Source organism: Canis lupus, chromosome 1, assembly GCF_048164855.1.
Source record: "Canis lupus baileyi chromosome 1, mCanLup2.hap1, whole genome shotgun sequence".
Taxonomy (NCBI): Eukaryota; Metazoa; Chordata; class Mammalia; order Carnivora; family Canidae; genus Canis; species Canis lupus.
In genome coordinates, this window is record NC_132838.1 from 26,268,399 (window position 1) to 26,288,282 (window position 19,884).

The 19,884-nt window shown below is 40.9% G+C and overlaps 1 protein-coding gene across 3 annotated transcripts in view; it reads right to left on the bottom strand.

Annotated features, from left to right (window-relative positions):
- Positions 1-14,440, bottom strand: part of MOXD1 (monooxygenase DBH like 1) — a 95,620-nt gene extending 81,180 nt beyond the window's left edge. For 2 of the 3 annotated variants that reach the window (XM_072823778.1, XM_072823773.1), the window contains exon 1: positions 14,126-14,440. In XM_072823778.1, the coding sequence (XP_072679879.1) occupies positions 14,126-14,389 (264 nt within the window). In that variant the 5' untranslated portion in view covers positions 14,390-14,440. The remainder of the gene's footprint in view (positions 1-14,125) is intronic. The other variant, XM_072823766.1, reaches the window with a different exon arrangement.
- Positions 14,441-19,884: the final 5,444 nt, after the last annotated feature.

Sequence of the window (19,884 nt, forward strand, 5' to 3'; positions counted from 1 at the left end):
ACATGAAACCTTTATTTTGTACTATTATTTTCTTTTTTTGTTTGTTTGTTTTTTGTTTTTTGTTTTTTGTACTATTATTTTCTTGGGAAATAAAAAAGAACTGCAGAATGAAATTGAAAATAAAACATGGACCAATTAGGAGCCCAAATACCAATAATATTACCTAGAAATCTATATTCACAAAACCATACTGTATAATTCTTATAAGATATTTATGACCACTTTTGGTGGATATCCTAGGATATCCTAGACCACTTTTACTCTCTGATTTTCACCTTTACAATTAGAACCAAGTGGCACCCCTTGCCCCCACTCCAAGTCCCATTTAGCAAATAGATCCAGATACAGCACTACTGTGTATCCATCGTAAAGACCATTCCTTAGCCATCACCCTTTGGTGCTTGATATTCCAGAACTTTTAAATCAAAAGTAGGAATATTGATCACAACACAATCACACTCTCATTGTCATGACTGGATGCCACAGCCATTATAAAAATCTAATTGTATGATGTATATTGCCTATATTACAAATTAACATAAAATACTGAGAAATAGCAGTAGACTCCAATTAAGTGTCATTAAACATGGACTTTATGAGGACAAGAGGGTTGAGGAGGATTCAGAGAATTGTGATTCTGTAGAGATTTTGTAAACGTTTAAAAATAAAATTTGAAGATGTTTTTAGTATGTAAATATAAAAGCTGATATGCAGAAGTCATTCTTCTTTACATTTACTGATTTTTAATGTACTGTAAAGTGAAATGTGAAGTAATGTTACCCTATATAAGTGGCTTTATGTGGATTTCAATCATATTCTACCTCAAACACCTACATTAAGATCAATTTCAATATGAATTGTCATTGAGGTATTACTGTTTTACCTTTTAAAGATAAAATATTTACCCGTTGCCCTTGAAAATCTGAGTTGATAATTAGACTCCAGCAATAAAGTTAATCCACACTTGTGTTGTAATAATGGAACATGTTCTCACAGGATATTTTGTCTTTTGAACACTCTACTTTGAAAAAAATGATGAAATAGATCACTGAGATTTCAAAATGCCATGCGGCAACAGCAGTCAGTCATCATGAGCCTAATTTGGCATCTATCACTTGGCAGATAAGCAGGAGTCCTGTGACTTTCAAACTAATATCCAAAAAGCTGGCTTTGATAATCTGTACGATTGCTACAACCTCATCTTAAAAAAACATGATTACACAGAAGTTAAATTGGTTCTTACTCATTGTCAGGCTTTTTTTTCCTCTCTCTCTCGAATAAAATCTCTGCAACAGAAAAGAACTTTGGTGCTGTGTTAAGCAGGAAGAAGTGAAAACTCTTCTGGGTGTAATAAAAGATCTCAATAAACCCGGTTCAGACTGGAGAACCAAAATGTAAGCACAGCTGCAGGGGAACCTTGAGAAAAATGTTACCATCTGCCATCACTTTATTCAACAGGTGCTTATAGTTTTTTTTTCTTTTTTCTGAATCTCAAGAGCCTTGTTACTTCAAACATTTCTGTTTGTTGTATCAATTTCTATAATAAATGTTATGGTGGTTTAGTATCATTGATAGTGTAATAATCAATATTTTTGCGTTAAAGAAAATCTTTGATCCTACAAAATCATAATGTATAAACAAACTATATTAACAGGATCTTCAGATTTCAGCATAAGCTGTTTTTAACAAGTCATTTCTTCACTAATCCTAGAAATCGGAGTGGAATGTCAAAACAGAAGCGGCTTGCCTTCTAGAAACCACTTCAGATAAAACTGAAACTCTGTAGGTGTAATGATGGATCTGTTAAATAGCTACTGGAATGCCAAAATAGGAACGCTGTTAGTCTGCGTTCCAATGCAGGACCCACCTAAGCAATCTGTTCTTTAAGTGCCACCTTCTGAAAATACACATCCTGGATTTTCCCCTACAGCCAATCATCTCAGTTCAGTTTTTATGTAGAGTAATATAATACTTTGCTGTAATTATAGAATTATCAGAGATAAAATGTAAAATTAACATTTTTGACTCTTAAAGTCAATGATAAACTTCAATGGAAAAAAGACAATCAATTTCAGATTTTATCATACAAATAAGATGTTATTACCTTCATCCTATTCCACCATCTTCATTTTTTAAAATTTGATAACTACCTACCACTGAATGCAAGAAGTAAATTTTGAGAAAACTCCTTCCTTCCTTCCTTTCTTCCTTCCTTCCTTCCTTCCTTCCTTCCTTCCTTCCTTCCTTCCTTCCTTCCTTCTCTTTTCTCTTCTCTTCTCTTCTCTTCTCTTCTCTTCTCTTCCTCTTTTCTCTCCCTTTACTCTCCTCTCCTCTCCTCCCTTCCCCTCCCCTCCCCTCCCGTGTCCTCCCCTCCTTTCCTCTTCTCACCTTTCTTCCAACACATATTTCATTGAGTGACTATTATTCCCTAGCCACTCTTGTAGGGCTGAGGGCACATGACAATACAGGATAGCAGACAAAGTCCCTACTATGATCAAACTTATAGTTTAGCTGAAGTGAGGGGAGAGCAGACAATTTAAAAATTATTTTAATAATAATATAACCAAAATGTTTAGATAATAAATACTTATAAGAGAATAAAACTGATTATAGAGAGTGACTACAAAGCCTTCAAGTTAAGTGATCAGAAAAGCCAGCACTAAGGCAATGATATTTATTCTGAGAAATAAACTACAATGAGGAGCCATCCAGAGGAGGTACAGAGGAAGCTGATTCCAGGAAAAGAGAGAAGCTATTGAAAAAGACCTGAACGGAGGTAGGTATCCAGTTCAATGATGCAAATAAAAGCTAGGGTGGCTGAACTATATAGTGCCCAGGGATCAAAGGAGGCCCCAGATCTTGTGATACCTTATAGGGTAGTGTACAAGTTCAAATTTAATACTAAGCCTATATAAAAGTCATCTGAGCTTTAAGCAGCAAATGACATATTCTGATTGACATGAATAAAGAGTGTGTGTGTGTGTGTGTGTGTGTGTGTGTGTGTTACTGTGGCTACCATGTAGAAGATGACAAGAGGCATAAGAGTGGTGGTCAGAAGACAGGAGTCACGGGGTACCTAGGTGGTTCAGTCAGTTAAGTGTCTAACTCTTGGTTTCAGCTCAGATCATGGATCTGTGCGAGATCACAACTGCACAAGCATGTGTGAGCACTCACTCTCTCTCACATAAATAAATAAATCTTAAAAAAAAAAAAAGGAGACAGGGGTCATGCAGTGGTCCGGGTGGTCTGCACTTGAGTAATAGTAAAACAAAGGGAAGTGGGCAGGTTTTAGATTTAGCTTGGAGGAAGAGCCAACAGAACCTAAAGATGTGTTTCAAATGTGGGGGTGAAGGAAGGAGCAGAAAAAAGAGTGACTCCTAAGCTTTGACTGGAGCTACCAGGAGGTGCCATTTACTGAGACTGGGAAGGCTGGGAAAGAAACAGGTTGAAGGTGAATGAGGTTAAAGTTGAGGTGAATACCTAGACAGTCTTCCCTGGAGTGGGAAGGTTGGGGGACAGGGACTATGTGGACTGGGAAGAGATAAATCAAAATTGTGCCACGACCAAGTTTCAGAAACTCACCAACTTCACACTCCACTTCTCTCGTGAAGCCCTCCAAATTCTCCTTCTGAGTATATACGAGTCACAAAGCATTCTTTTTCTTATTTCCTTTTTCAGATTTCAGATACACATTCACTAATACACATTCACTATACATAATTTGAATATACTGAAACACACGGTAGGGAGATGAAATATTCTCACACCCCCTGTAATGGTACAGTGTGCACCTGTCCACAGAGACAGGACAACTTTTATTTACAGGTTAACAGCATAACAGCATTGACAGTTTCCAGTATAGTTGCAATATCTTCTCTTCTACTGAGTTCTTGAATAACCTGAAGTATGAATGTGGAATAAAGTTATTTTCAGCATCACACTAAAGCTGAAACAACCTGAAGGACACCTGATCCTAGCTCCCACCAAAGGAGGAATTCTTTCAAAAGTATTTTTTTTTAAAGATTGACTTATTTATTTGAGGGAAAGACAGCAAGAACTCGGGAGTGGCAGAAGGAAGGGGTGAGAGTGAATCTCACACAGATTCCCCACTGAGCACAGAGCCCAATGCGGGGCTCGATCTCACAACCCTGAGATCACAAGTCGAGCAGAAACCAAGAGTCCGATACTCAACCAACTGTGCCAACCAGGTGCCCCTCCCAAAAATATTTTTAAAGAAATGATTACACAGTATTTAATAACTTTAGTGAAAAGCTCATGAATTTACAACTTCACAAGGCAATGCATTTGATTTTAAGACCTCTCATTATCAGAAATGCATTTGTTATACTGAGCTAAATAAAATCTTCTACCCTTTAACATATTAATTGAGTCTTTTTTCTTCCTTCTGGAGCCTGTACTCTTGAGGAGTACTGTCCACTATTTCAAAAACGATGATCACATCTTTCTTTTTTTTTTAATTTTTATTTATTTATGATAGGCACACAGTGAGAGAGAGAGAGAGGCAGAGACATAGGCAGAGGGAGAAGCAGGCTCCATGCACCAGGAGCCCGACATGGGATTCGATCCCGGGTCTCCAGGATCGCGCCCTGGGCCAAAGGCAGGCGCCAAACCGCTGCGCCACCCAGGGATCCCTGATCACATCTTTCTAATCATTCTTTCTCTAGGCAAAACATTGACAGCTGTTTCCCATTACCCAGGGAACCCCAACTTCCAGAGATTTCAGTCATGTTTGTAATCCTCTCTTAAGATCTCTTAAAAATGTTATTCTAGAACTTATCTTCTGATATGATTAGCCTAGTACAGAGTACTCTGTTGTTATTACCTCCCTTGATGTAAACAGTAGAGTTTATAGGCTAATGTTGCATCTGTGTTTAGCCAGCACATATTCTGAGTTTAAAATGACCTAATATTTAGAACGTTTCCATATGAATTCCCATTAAGTTCAACTTTCCACACTTCATATATACACAACCAATTTTTTAACCAAGTGTTTACTCTATTTGTATTCTCAGTGAACTTTTAACTTTTAATTTCCTTTCATTATGTGAATATATCACTGTCTTTGAGTCCTCATCCCATAGTCTAATGTAGCCAGTCTGTTATCAACATATTTTGGGTCTGAATGTTTAAATATCTATGATTATGCCTAATTCAACTTTAGTAGTCCACCTCATACAAGAAATGAGAAGCCTTGCCAGTTATTTTACTGTCATTCAGATATACCATTTATTTAATACTCCCACTACAAGTCCAGCAAATCAAATGCAAAAGAAAATGCAGTCTTGTCAGTATCACTGTGTTTATTGAAACCATGTTGGTCTCTAGTCATTAATGATGTCAAAGGATTCATAAACCAATTGCTTACAGTTTTTCCTCAAATTTTCAATATCCCCCATTGTTACATTTAGCTGACACCTTTTCTCCAAGTTGAAAAGCTACCATATTTGTCTCCATGTCATCTCCTGATAATTCTGACATTTCACTGATTGCTTGATTATCATAATCTCTTGTATTCAAGCACTTTCAATGTGCCATATACCTTGCTTAAGGTATTAAGATATTCTTTAGATATCAAGAGTCTCTTCTCCATAAAGTTAACGGTCACTTAGAGAGGCTAAGGAGTTTTCCAGGGACCACACATCCAATAGGTAGCAAGAAGTGCGAGGATAAACACCAAAAATTCTTGCTTGTAAGTTATATTGCAGGCATTTTTTGATGACCTGCCAAGCACATGAAACTGTTGTTCCTGGTACCTCAGGAAGATGTGGCAATGCTGACAGTCACCAACTTGTAAATGTTCCATCCATGCCCTAGTAAAATACTAATTATCTACCACTCCCGCTACTTTTCCTCTTTCTCCCTTCTGCAGTGATAGCTTTAGGGCATTTCAGTGCTTATTAGTAATTTGGGGAATGGAGGGAGGAAAGGAGAAGATATCTATTTACATAATTAGAAAGACACTTGAGAATTTTTCCAAATACAAAGGAAGTCCATTGTATTACTGTTAATTCTAATAAAAGATTTTAAAGTAGAACATTTCTCATTTCTCTTGGCTTAAATACATGCTGAGAATTATCTGGAACTTTCATTTATTAATGTTCCTTTGATGCCCTGTAGCCATATATAACTTACAAATTTTAGACTCTGTGTGGGCAGATATTCCTGTTGCCTAGAAATACAGCAGCTAGAACCAACTGACAAAAGATGTATAGAAATGATAGCTATAAAAAAAAAAAAAAAAAAAAAAGAAATGATAGCTATGAGGAGAGAGATTTCTGGCTCAGCATATGTTGAAATACACCACTACCCACAGTCCTTCCATTGCTACTCTTGTTTCAACATGTAAATATGAAAAAATACTTAGAATTATCAATAACTTTGTCAAGCTCATCTCAGAAGTATTTCCATTTTAGGAAAATCCACTTTATTCTTCTATTTGATAAGACAATTGTCAGTATCCAAACATATGATAGCCCTTGCTTCAAATACCAAACTTCAAAACCACTCTGAATGGCTTTGTATAGAATTGTCCTTTGCATCGCCATGCCGAATGCCTGAAATCTTCCAAGTTTCAGTTGACCTGACTCCCATCAAAGAGCCTGAACACATAAGGTCAGTAGTTCCCAAGCATGTCTGCCGATCAGAATCACCTGGGAAACTAAAATGTATTAGTGCCTATGTCCACCCCCTGAGATTGTATGAGATTTAATTGGCATGGGGTCAAGAGGGTGGTTACCTGGACACTGAAGTTTTTTAAAGACACCCAACTGATGCTAATGAGTGGAGAAGTTTGGGAACTTCTGGCATAGGAAGTATCTTTTCCAAGTTCTCAGTTCTCTATTAGCCTTGCTGTTCATCACTTGACTGCAATCTGCCAAAGCATGAAACCATCTTGGCCCCGTCCAAAGGGACTTGAATGTTCAAAGTATTAGGAGGTCTAGCTTCTACATGGTTTCATCTACCATGAGTTTCCTTGTATGAGTGAGTTTCATTGCATGAACTTTGCAGGGGGAAAAGGGCAGCAATCTAGTTTTATCTAACACACTGAGATTTCTGAGTTTTAGTTTAAAAACTGCCCAAAAGATGGAAATCTTCTGCAGGCACAGATGTTTTGCTGATCTAGCTTCTCCAAGGTCTTTAGCTCCCTAATATTGCTGCTGATGAGAAAGAATACAGTGTATAAGAGAAAAACATGCACACCTAGAATTAAGAAAGAAACTTCTATAAAATCACCAAGTCTCTAGATCAAAGCTTGAAAGACTCTAGTTGAGCTTACTAAACATCTGTGTAGCAATGCCACAGAAACAGAAAAGAGAGCTCATGTGGTTCAGACACATTTGTTAAAACATTAATTATATTTCTTCCAGGTAGGTAGAGTCCTATGTTCAAGGTCACTAACTTCTTTGATGCACATGCCAGATAATCTTCTTCAGAGTATATAATATTTTGAGTTGTAAACACTATGATTAATCTCCAAAGACAACCTTTAAGACTTGAGACATTTGTTTTCCTTCAGGTCTTGATTATAAGTATACTGTCTGGAATAGCCACATGATTTCTCCTTATTACATCACTCTATTTTATTTCTCAGCACTTTCTTGTATTTTTCTTTATGTATTTATTTGTTTATCCCCCACCAAAATGTGAGTTCCATGACACCACTGACTTCATCTGACTCAATGCTACGTCCCTAAGATTTGGAACTGTTCAATAAAAGTTCAATCAATATTGGTTTAATGAATAAATGACATTCCAACAATCATGGCCCATAGGTAAGTGTTTTACTCTGTCATATGAGTCACAAATGATCCCCTTTCTGTGTGACCTGGAGCTTAAGTTTATATACATAAAATGGGAGAAATAAGACGTTGACTTCACAGGGCTATTGTGAGAATTATGTGAGAGTCCACACTTTAAGTACTTATCACAGTGTATGGCATGTACGGAGAACTCGAGGAATGAAAAATCATATCATAGAAATGTATATCAATGACATTTATAGTGGGACAAAAGTAGGAAGATAAATACTATGACTTTATTTTACCAATCTGTTTTAAGATATATTTTATTATACACGTTCTTTCACTATGAAGGAAAAAATTGGAATATGTTTTTATGTTAGCTACTGCTTCCTTGCAGGAGAAGAAAGAACTGCAAATTGGGACTCAGAGGAAATGAATCCAGGCTGCTGATCCGTACGGCTTCAAGCAGCTGTTTAATAGGTACATAAGACTCAGTAAAATTGGGGGTGTGGGGAAACTTAGGAAACTTGAGAGGAATCAACTGAACTCTTGAGTTTTTTCTTTTTTTTTTTAAGTTTTTTCATTTTTTAGCAATCCCTATACCCAACATGGGTTTCGAACTCATAACCCTAAGATCTAGAGTCACATGTTCTTCAGAAGAACCAGGCGGACACCCCTGAACTTCTGAGCTCTTAAGAGCAGTAAGTAAATACACAAAATAGCAATATTTAACTTGTAAAGGCAATAATTGTTCAAAGTTTTTCTCATAATTTTTGGCTACATGAGGTGAATAGGAAAGACCTCAATAGCAAATTAAGTCTGATTTATACACTATTTATATGACACTAGATATATAATTCCAACTTTACAGTTAACAAAATACTTAAAATACATTTTAAGTCATTTTTGCAGAATTCTCTGCTATGTGCTATATGTTACCCTTATGAGCAGCACTTTTTTTTTTTGATCTACTCTAGAATGTAACAAGTTTTAAAGACATAGCTTAGGAAGAGGTTTCCTAGAGAAACAACTTTCTATTTAAATGTTGTGAGGCATCCACATGCACAATTTTGTCTCTCTCTCTTTTTTTTTTTTTTTTTGTACGGATCAAACATTTTCAAAAACATTCATATAATTAATTCATTCCTTCTGCCAGCAACTTTACTGTAATAGGGCTCTATTACAAAAAAATGAATCAACAAGCCACCATTCATGATCTTTGAAGCAGACTCTCCCTTCCCTTCCAAGAATCCAGAAATTTGTCATTGGTTGTATGAAGTCTTGAACTTTGTTGGTCAATCCAGGTGCAGTGTTCCCTTGGCTCTTAGGTCGGCCCTGCTTCCTCAGGCTGGCATTGTGAAACCATCTGCCATGCCAGGAAGAACCACACAGCTGAAGAGTATCATCGTGTGCCGAGCATTACACTGACTCATGTGTCCCTATTACTAATGCACAAAGCACGAAGCTTGGAGAGGTCCCTCTGTCATCTGGAAATTGGGTTGGGGGGGCATAATCTGAAGATTTATAAATATCTCTTAACAAAGCCCCAGCTGAGCTGTGTCAGGGTTGTACACTCTCTTCATCTTTCCCTTACAGCTTTTCAATTTGCTTTCCAAACATTTTTTTGTTGCCGTTGGCTGGGGTGTACTTAAAAGCAGCACATCCTTACCACAAAGAATGCTCACTGTTTTCTGTGATTTCAAATCACAGAATTTCCAAGTACTTCCTCAGTGAACAGCCTATGGGCAATTACCCTGCTGCTAAAGACTTATTTCTCATCACAGAAATGTTTCAGTTTTAGAGACAGCCAAGGAGCAAGGCTGTAACAAATGATGACATATGTTTCAGCCTCCATTCACTAGCAATTTCTACCCCCAAAGGATGAGTGAATCAATTTTTGTGCAAATTCAACAGGCACATCCAACAATGCTGCCCTCTTCTCTAATTCACACAAACTAGGCATTCATCAACCCGGATTATTTGCTTCAAATGGGTACTCACAGTTGCTAAGTGGCTGGGGTGGGGGGTGGGTTTGCACTGTGTCAAAAAGGGGCAAAGTACAAGGAGAGGACATGAATCCATCAGGGAAGTGAGAGTTAATTCATTGAGACAAAATACTGAGGTTTTCAAAAGCCAATGCAAGAGGAAAGACTGCTTCCCACCCCCACCCCTGGCAATCCTATGAAAGACAGTGCAGAAATGACCTCAGCAGCATCCCAGGAGTCACATCACCCCAAGTAAGAGCCTCTCCACAATAGTATATCTGATAGATTATACTGAGACAGGCTTCACTTTGCAACCACTTTTCTTTTTCTTTCCCCATTTGATTGGACCTGGTTATATATCATTTGAGGAACTACCTTCAGACTGGGTCAGTGGGTTACAAATTGTGCAGAGCAAATTTCCATAAACCCTCATACTTTTAAGGGTGGCCAAGCCTATTGCCTTGGGGCAAGGAAATCAGAATTTGATTTTTCACTCCACAAGCCTAGAAGCAAATGTCACACAGCCCTTTGGAGATATTCTCATTGGGTCCAACCCTGAATTAGTGACTGGCACCACCGAAAAATATGGGGTTGTAGGAGCTTCAGTAGTCTTTATTGACAGAGGAGTATGGAATAGGAGAACTAACTGTTCACTAACTCCTTGTGAGTGGTGTGAGAGAGTGTGTGTAAAAGGAAAGAAGGTGAATAAGTAAATATTGCCTCCTGACCTCAGTAGTGTCAAGAGCGAGTAGATGCATGTGGGTATGTACTCAAAGGTGGTGCTAGGAAGGAGACTGTGATAAATTAGTGGGGATGGCTGTGGAAGCAAGTATTTTGCAAAGATGGCCACACTCACATATTTCATTCCCCTGTGACCTCCTTATGATGTGACACTGAGGTGGAGTCTACGTTCCCTTTTGAATCCAGTGAGATGCAACTACTACGAAGATGACTCAAAGGCTAAGTTATAAAAGCCTGCTCTCCAGTTCCTACCTGGGACTCACCATTGGGCCCCAGCCACTCAGCTGTGGGAAGCTGAGGGGCAACATGGAGTGGCCACATTCCCACCACAGTACCAGCTGAGATCCCCAGCCAAGAACCAACAGGAGCTGCCAGTCAGGCAAGTGATTGAGGGAGCCTTCTGATGATTCCAACTATTCAAATTGGAGTAGACATCAAGTGAAATAGATATCTGTCCTCAACTAGCCCCTCTCAAGTTGCACATCTGTGAGCAAACTCAGCATCACTATATAAAGTGACCATGTTTTAGGGTGTTCTGTATACAATAGATTACCCAAAAAATGGGCAAGGTCTCCTTGGACACTGGACGTTTCTTGGTACAGAATAAGCTGGGCCTGAAGAGAAATGGGACCTGCCTCTCTGCCTTTCATTGTTTTTCATAATTTGGGTTGATTCTTTACTAACCTTAGCTTTTTCCCTCTTGGCTCCAGATTAAGCTGTCCATGGGCTATTACCACACTAAAACTTTGTGTATACATGTGCTCTACATGGCACTTTCTACAAACTTGAATTGTGGCCAGTATTTCGTAATCAGATTTTACTTACACATATCTAAATTTCCATCTTCTCTCAAAAAAAGAGCAAAAACAAAAGATCTGCCAATAGCTGATTTGCATTCCCACATAACAGTAACTCAGTCACAAAAACTCTTTTTTCCTTAATCCTCTCTACGATCTGTTGTGTTGCATCAAGCCCTTCAATCTTTTATACTTGCTATCTGACCTCTACAGGCACTTGGGTTTGTGGCACCTATTCTAACCAACAATTCTCTACTGGTTGGTTTGAATTTATTCTCACACAGATATCCAGGAGTTAATATCTATTGAAAAGAAAAGTTTAAGATAATCAGAAAAATAGAAGTCAGGATAATAGAAAAAATATCTGCAGGCCAAGTTTTTATAAGTTAAATAAGAAAGGAAGACGTAAAATATATGAAGAAAAAGCTTCGAGGGGAGGAGAGGTGACCCAGATGTCAACATAGGTTATTATCATGCAGGCTGATGCCATCTCCAACCACAGGCAGTGGCTGCCCATGCCTGGATACCCTAGAAGCCAATGCTTTGTCTTGCAAAGTTTCTTCTCACTGGGAGTAAAATTACATGAAACCCAAAGTCTACTAATTAAATCACATACACTGTTTAAGAACCCTATTCACCTTTTGGTATAGTTGCTCAGGATATCCTTATCACACCACTGTAGGAAAACTCTCAAATTAATAGTTTCTAGAGAGAAGATTCGATTTCAAGTTTTGGAAAATCACCTAGCCTGGATGACCCAGCTAAACTGATACATTTTATTTTTGGTGACTTTCATTTTGTTAAAGAGGTTTTTTAATCAATTTTCTTTCTATGTGACTGGCTAGCCTAATTTTTAGTGTATTTTATATGTCCTAGAATGAGTAGGATTAAGGAAAGGGAACAGTAAAGGATGTCAGTCCACTAAGAAAATAATTATCATTTATGGATAAAAATAAGGATTTTATTTCCTTAGGAATAAAAATGGAAGGAAAAATCCTATTTCTTGCTCATTAACTATATTGAGAAAATGACCATTCCTAAGGTTTATCTCACGGTTGGTAGATACTCCTTGATTACTTTAAGAAAAGTTCTATGGCTCAAAGTCTATCCAAGGGGCACTTAGTTAATTTTTATGCAATTTTTATGAAGAACCACCAGCAATATGAAAACACTCTGTAGTTTAACAGTCTGTTTTTGTAGTGGGCCAATTATAGCATGTTGAAACAGGACTCTACTGCTAGTCTTTCATTTGATATCAAATTGGATGGGCTTTCTAGAAATGCTACTCTTTGGGAAAAACGGTATCAAGTTATCTTTTAAAGTATATCCTGTTTTGTGATATTATCATAGTAAGATTTTCTACGTCCCTTTCAATGAAACATGCAAGGACAATTAACTGGGGATATTCCCTTCCCCATCCTGAACAAACATAAAACAAACAAAAAGACTTGGCTCCATTATGTACTTAAATAAGGCATTTTCTTCTTCCTTATCAGAAGAGAGTTCAGTTATTCAGCTAGTGAGGCCCGTATTTGGAATCAAATTCTTGGTTTACAAATTTGATGTCCGAAATGCTGCCGCAGGAGGAAATTTATACATTAATGACTTCAACAAAGCAAAAATCCTCATAAAACTTAATTTTATTGGAGTTGTAGAATACTTATTTTGGGAAGAAAGAATTAGTTTATGAAAAAAAAAAAACAGACAACAGGATGGTTTTGAAGTTTTTATTACTGTCATTTTCTTAGTGCCAGAATTAGGGTTAAAATTGATGGCATCTCAGCCAGAAAGTTGTGGAAATCAAACTCCCAAGTCAGGAATAAAATTACTGAGAAAGGCACTTTGAAATCCATCCGGTGCATTGATATTAATATCATTAAAACCTTAACACAATGCCATAACACCAAGGAGTTTTCATTTGGAAGAAGAAACTTTTAGCAAAGGGCAGTATTTTGGGATGAATTCTTTAAATAACAAAGTATAGTCACCACAATGTTATGTAACTGTGGAAAAGTGTCCAAAGGTTGTCAAGATCAAATAAACAAAGATGTCTAACCACCTAATCGTTCTGGTTTTCTCACGATTCTCGCCCCCCTTCCCCCCACCCATTCATAAAGATGTCTATGAACAGGCAACGGTATCTACTCCACTCTTTAAAGCGAATCGGCAGCTGTCAAATTGACTGTAAGCTATTAAAATGCGTGAAACGTTTCTCCACTTAATAGAGGATTTTGCCTGGGGAACTCTAAGTTTTGCAGATCTCGGAATGGGCACCCTAGCGGGCTCCCAGAACAGCAGTTCCCAAACGGTTCTTGGGGACCTTTCATTCATCTCTCAGATGAGGCAGCTGACCTCAGCTCCGCCGGGGACTCCAGGGCAGCAAGGATTTGGTTAGGTTCCGGGATCCCGGTCCTAGACCGCGAGGCGGCCAAGTGCCAAAGGTCACAGGTCCCTCCAACCCCGAGGGCCGTCGCGTTAGGTCCCCGAAGGGTCGTCCTCCTTTCCCATGAGGGATGAATGGGGATGCGCGACATCCCCCCATGCGATGTGTATGTGGGGGACCTGTGAAGTGGGGCGCTGGGGACAGACGGACAGCTGCCCGACGTCCCCGGGGCTCGGCTTCCCGGAGCAACCCCCGGGGCCGGCGGAGGAGCGGGGAGCCTTGGGCTCCAGGGGTGCGGGAGACCTCCCAGGGGAGCGCGCGGGGTCTGGACCGCGGGGCGGCGGGGACGACGGCTTCCAGCCTCCGCCGCAGAGGACACCGGCGGCCCCGGGGGCGCCTGCACACGCGCCTGCCCGAGGGCGGGCCGGGCCGGGCTCCCGGAGCGGACGCGCTTACCTGCAGGTAGGGCCGCCCCTGGGCCACCCCGCCCACGACGATGTCGGCCGCGGCCATGGCCCCGGTGGGCGAGAAGCCGAAGCCCACGTAGCCGGCGGTGCGCACCTCGAGGCGGAAGGCCAGCCGGCCGCCCCGGGGGCCCCAGCTCAGCCAGTACTTGCCCTGGGAGTCGAGGACGGTCTGGTGCGGGAGGGCTCGACCCGAGCCCCCCGCCGCCGCGCCGGGTAGCAGCCCCCAGAGCAGGAGCAGCGGCCACCCGCACATCCTCGGGCGCCTCTTGCCCGCAGGCACCTGGGTCGCGCCGACTGGGAGAGGAGGAGGCAGCTGGGGGGGGGGCGGGGGGGGGGGGCGGCGACGCGCAGGAGGCCTGGCCCCGCCCCTCGGCCCGCCCCTCGGCCCGCCCCTCGGCCCGCGGGGAGGGGGAGGGGGAGGGGGAGGAGGAGGAGGGCCCCACCCGCTCCGCTGCCCGCTCCGCTGCACGCTCGCCCCGTCGGGTTTCCAGCCCGTCCACCTGCGGCTCCGCACTCCGGCCCTGGTCCCCGAGGTCTGGGCTCCGGGGCGGGAGAAGAGTGCGGTGCGGGGTGGATGAGGCCGAAGCCGGGAAGAGGGGGCTGGGGCGGCGGGGAAAGGAGCGAGCGCGCGGGTTCCGGGAGGGCGCGGGCGGGGCGGGGCGGGGCGGGGCGGGGGTAGCGAACCCCTGCCCCGGCCAAAGGAGGAATTGATGGGAGACGGCAAGTGTAGCCAGGCCGAGAGGGGGAGGAGTTGGATGATCCAAAGGGGTAATCCTGGGTTCGGTGGAGGGAAAGTGACTTAAGTCCCAGCCCGCGCTCCGGTTCAACACCTCCTATACCCCGCAGGGGCCCTTCTGCGCCGTTGCAGCCGGCGACCCTCCCAGCCCGCGGAGGGACTCCGTTCATCTCCCCTGGGACGTTGCTCCCACCCTTTCACCCAGTGGGAGCCCCGCAGCTGGAAGAGCCTGGTTCGTGACGCCAGGAGTCCGCACCCTGGTGCTTGCCGTCCTCCTTAGGTTTGGTTCGGTTTGGTTTTGAGGGGACGAAAAGTACCGCCAAACTACGTTGCCATCGGGGGATAGGTCAGGGGGAAAGCATCATGGGGAAGTTAGATTACAGTCTGAAATCCTCTTTCCCTGCTGTGTCAAGTTCCGACCACAGTCATGGTTAGCAAAAAGCGTTCTAGCAAAAGGTGTTTTTGACTGCACCACTTTTATCTTCAGAACGCAAATTACTCAATGTGGCGACTCTAAATTACTTTCTTTAGTCATGTATTTACATTCTGCCCTATTTCAAAAAAAAAAGTTCTAAGGTGACTTACAAACATACAAACAATACAAAACAGAAAAATAATAGAGGATGTCAGATGAAAAATTAGAGGTAAGAAGAATATGACTAATACGTACTATTTACTCTGGATTTGGAAGCTCCATACAAGGCACCTGTACATCCTGTTCTCTCTTCAAGTCATAGGGTCAGCCTGCTTTTTCTTCCTCCTGTTTTCTCTGTTTCTTTCTCCAGAGCTTTTCCAGAGTTACCAGCCTGCATCAAAACTGTTCTCCCAAGGGTTCGGGCATTTGTCACCATGTCTGGAAGGCAAGCTTCAGGTGGATGGGTTTCCCACAGGAGTTCCAGGAGTGACCTTCTCAGGTCACTGAGAAGAGGAGAGAGGGGATGGAAATCTACAGGTTTAGCCAATGACCACAGGCCAGCATCAGAGAAGAGGGCTATAATGCCTTAAAAGAACTGAGGCAAGAATCTGAACTTTCAGGAGCAATAGAGTGCACTGTACTGACACGCAGAAATGCAAGAGCTGCAACCGTGGAGCTGAGTTTCTACAAGCACCGGGTCTTGGCTGTTGCTGCTGGCTCCAACCATGAGGAGAACAGGAATGTGGAGAGAGGAACAAAATGATGTACATGGAGGCCAAGAGGAATGGGTCTTGGCACCATGTGAGGCATATTCACCACAGTGGGCAGGATTTTAGGGGAGCTCAATTTTTCCAGAGCAGTCAAAGGCAAACTTCCTGCTTTGTGACCCTACTTTTATTCCTAGCAGGGAGGAGTTTGGAACACATAGCTACATCTGCTTCCTGAGGTTGATTCTATGAGTCCTAAATTCACATCTAGAACCTGCCCCTACCTGCCACCTCCCTATTTATTTTTATTTCTATTTTTTTAAGATTTTATTTATTTATTCATGAGACACACAGAGAAGCAGAGACAATAGGCAGAGGGAGAAGCAGGCTCCCCGCAAGGAGCCCAATGCGGGACTGGATCCCAGGACTCCAGGATCACGACCTGAGCCAAAGGCAGACACTCAACCACTGAGCTACCCAGGCGTCCCCCCCACCCCAAACATTTAATGATCTAGCTTCACCTGTCATTCTCACTTCACTCACTCCATGCCCTCTAGACACATGAAAATACCTCTAGAATTTTCAAAAGAGAGCCCTAGCGTTTCACATCATGGTGGCTTTTCAGATTGCTCACTCTGCCACATTTGCCTTTTCTCCCCTCTGTTCTTTGAAGTATTTTCTGATCTTTCTTCGTATACTTCTGCCAGATAATATTGGCCTCTCCATGGTGGTGTTCATGAAATGGGTTCCATCCAGACCTCATGATTGCAGCTCTAACACTTCTGTGTTATGTGTCTGTGGATATGCTCTATTAGCCTCTATAGATGAGGAACCGCTTCTGATTCCTGGCTGTAAATGCATTGCCTAGAGTATGGACTAGCACCAATAAGTGCTTAATAAACATTTATAGAAAAAGTGAATAGATGCCCTTGCAGATCCTCCTAGAAGCATCCTCTTTACGAAGTTGGACAGTGGGGAGAAAGCTTGGTCTCCAGATATGTTGAATGTTCTGCTCTGCATTAGTATTGAAGCAAAATTAGAAAAGAAGACCACACATGGATACACAAAAGAGAAAGTCTTAAATGGCTTTTATTATTTCAGCAAGTAAAATAATTGAATGTGAAGTTACTGTCTTTTGTTTGTAACTGACATAAAAACACCCTGAATGCTCAAGAAATATTAAAAATCATAAAATTGTCTTGAGATGAGGTCAATAAACAGAACATTATTAGCATAATTCATGTGCAAGAGACCACTGTGCTTTGGTCTGAATTACTCCTGTAAATGAACACAAAAGAAAAATTTTATATAAATGTGGTGGATAAGCTGCCTGAGTTCCCTAAATTGACACCAACTGCCTACTCAATTGCACAGAGGATTCACTTTCTAAATTTGGAAATTAATTACTGTATAACTGCTTGTCTTAAATTTGTAAGGAAAGCAAGAAGAAAGCATAAGTCCATTAAAAACTTGGGCCATATATGGCAGAGAGGAGAATGAAATCACCAGTGGTAAGGGGTTTTAATTTTATTATTATTTTTAAATGATTTTATTTATTTATTTATTTATTTATTTATTTATTTATTTATTTGTGAGAGAGAGAGAGAACAAGCAGGGGAGAAGGAGAAGCAAACTCCCTGCCAAAAGGGAATTCGATGCAGGACCGTGGGATCATGACCTGAGCCAAAAGCAGACATTTAGCCACTGAGCCACCCGGGCACCCCTCAATCTCATTACTTTTCAAACTAATGTTTTTGTAAAAATGATAGTTGCTCCTTAAAGGAAAAAAGTCAGGAAATGCAGGGAAGTATTAATAAGAAAGTAAACTAAAAAGATCACCTGAAATTCCACCATCCAAAAATAACCCATGTATGCATTCCGAGAACATCATTCTGGAATTTTGTCCCATTAAAATCTTGGAGGACAGCCTGTTGGACAAGAATTTGCAAAGAAGCAGGTGAATTAATTTTGGAAGACTCCATTTGAAATAAACAAGCGCTAAACATACCAGTTACAATCCCATTTTTTTAAGGTTTCTTCTCACCACATGTATCCAAAAAGCAACAGAACAGACAAAACTAGAGAGTCAGCAAGGTTACTCAAGTAGAGAACATTCAACCAAATTACTCATTCTTAAAATGAATCATTTTCTCACACTTTTCAATCAGGAATTTTCAATGTCATGTTTATTTTGAATCCTCACACATTCTGATACACAGCTTGAGCTCAGCCCATGTGACTACCACATACTGAGCTTCCTCACCTTCCTCCCCTCTGCTGCAAAGTTTATTTATATTTCCACGGTCATCAACTGCAAGGGGGGACAGGAGAAAGGAAAAAGGAAAGCCCAAGAGACACTAACAAACCAATGCAAAGTTGCTTGCCATGAACAGGAATTGTCTGAAATAGGTTGTTTCTTACATAAATATAGAAGGATCATAATTTTCCTATCTACTTGTACCTAAGGTGCAACAATAATACTAAATATTTATAAAGTTCCTGTCTGCTAGGGAGCTCAAAGAAAAATATTTATGTAAGTGATCTCAGTGGTCGTCCGGCATTCAAGTAGGGAAGCTGAAGCATTTTCTCTCTTGTGTGAATAGGTTTAGTTAACAGACTAAAAGTTGGTCACTGGTGCAAGTTCATACTAAGAGTCAGGGGCAGAAAAGCCAAAAATATAACTTTGCTTCCTTCCTTCTTCCTTCCTTCCTCCCTTCCTTTCTTCCTTCTCCCCTTCCTTTTCTTTCTTTCTTCCTTCCTTTTCTTCCTTCCCTCCTTCCTCCTTTCCCTTTCTTCCTTTTCTTTCTTTCTTTCTTTCTTTCTTTCTTTCTTTCTTTCTTTCTTTCTTTCTTTCTTCTTTCTTTCTTTTCTTCTTCTTCTTCTTCTTCTTCTTCTTCTTCTTCTCTTTCTTTCTTTCTTTCTTTCTTTCTTCTTTCTTTTCTTTCTTTCTTCTTTCTTTTTCTCCTTCCTTCCTTCCTTCCTTCCTTCCTTCCTTCCTTCCTTCCCTCCTCATTTTCTTTTACTTCCATATTTTGCCTTCCTCCTTTAGCCTCTTTAGATCAGGAACCCCTTCTGGTCCCTGGTTGTAAATGCATTGTCTAGACCAGCATGCAGTAGGTGCTTAATAAATATTTGTAGAAATACAAATAGGGAGAGACTCTCAAGCAGACTTCACACCCAAGCAGAGCTGGATGCGGCGTTCCATCTCATGACCCTGATCATGACCTGAGCTGAAATCAAGAGTTGGATACTTAACTGAGCCACCCAGGTGCCCCACTAAAATAATTTAAAGCAATCAGGTCATCATTATGACACTCTCTTCCAGCAGAGCTAATATTTTTCATATAAGCAAGATGCTATGACACATTATTAGCCCAATGATAGACTCTTCATTGTAATAATGGGAGAAAGTAATGGTGAGTGTGGGTGAATGAAAAAGGCGAGGCAATAGTTCATTTACTTTTATTATCAGGAGCCTGAGATGGGCTTAACTGACTTCTTGAGGTTACTTTGCAATGGAGGGCCAAATGGCATTGGAAATCACTCTTAGGCTCCTACATATGAAAATAAAAATAACAGCAAGCAAACCATTTTCTTTGTTGCAAAGCCTACATTTTGGCATTATCTATAAACTATGCTCTGAAATAAAATTGTTTCAACTTTAAAAAGTCTGTGAAAGAAGAAAGTAATAGTCCTTTTTATCACTAATGACCATCTGTTAGCATTTCCCTTTGATGTCTATCAATAATGTGGTAGGGAAGAAGTTGATTTATATTAGATTTGGCTTATATTACTGCAAAGCCATGCTTTGGGTTGTTTGGGTATTGACGAGAGCAATAGGCCCTGGATTATTCTTCGTCAGAATAATCTATAGCTTATTGAAAATAACC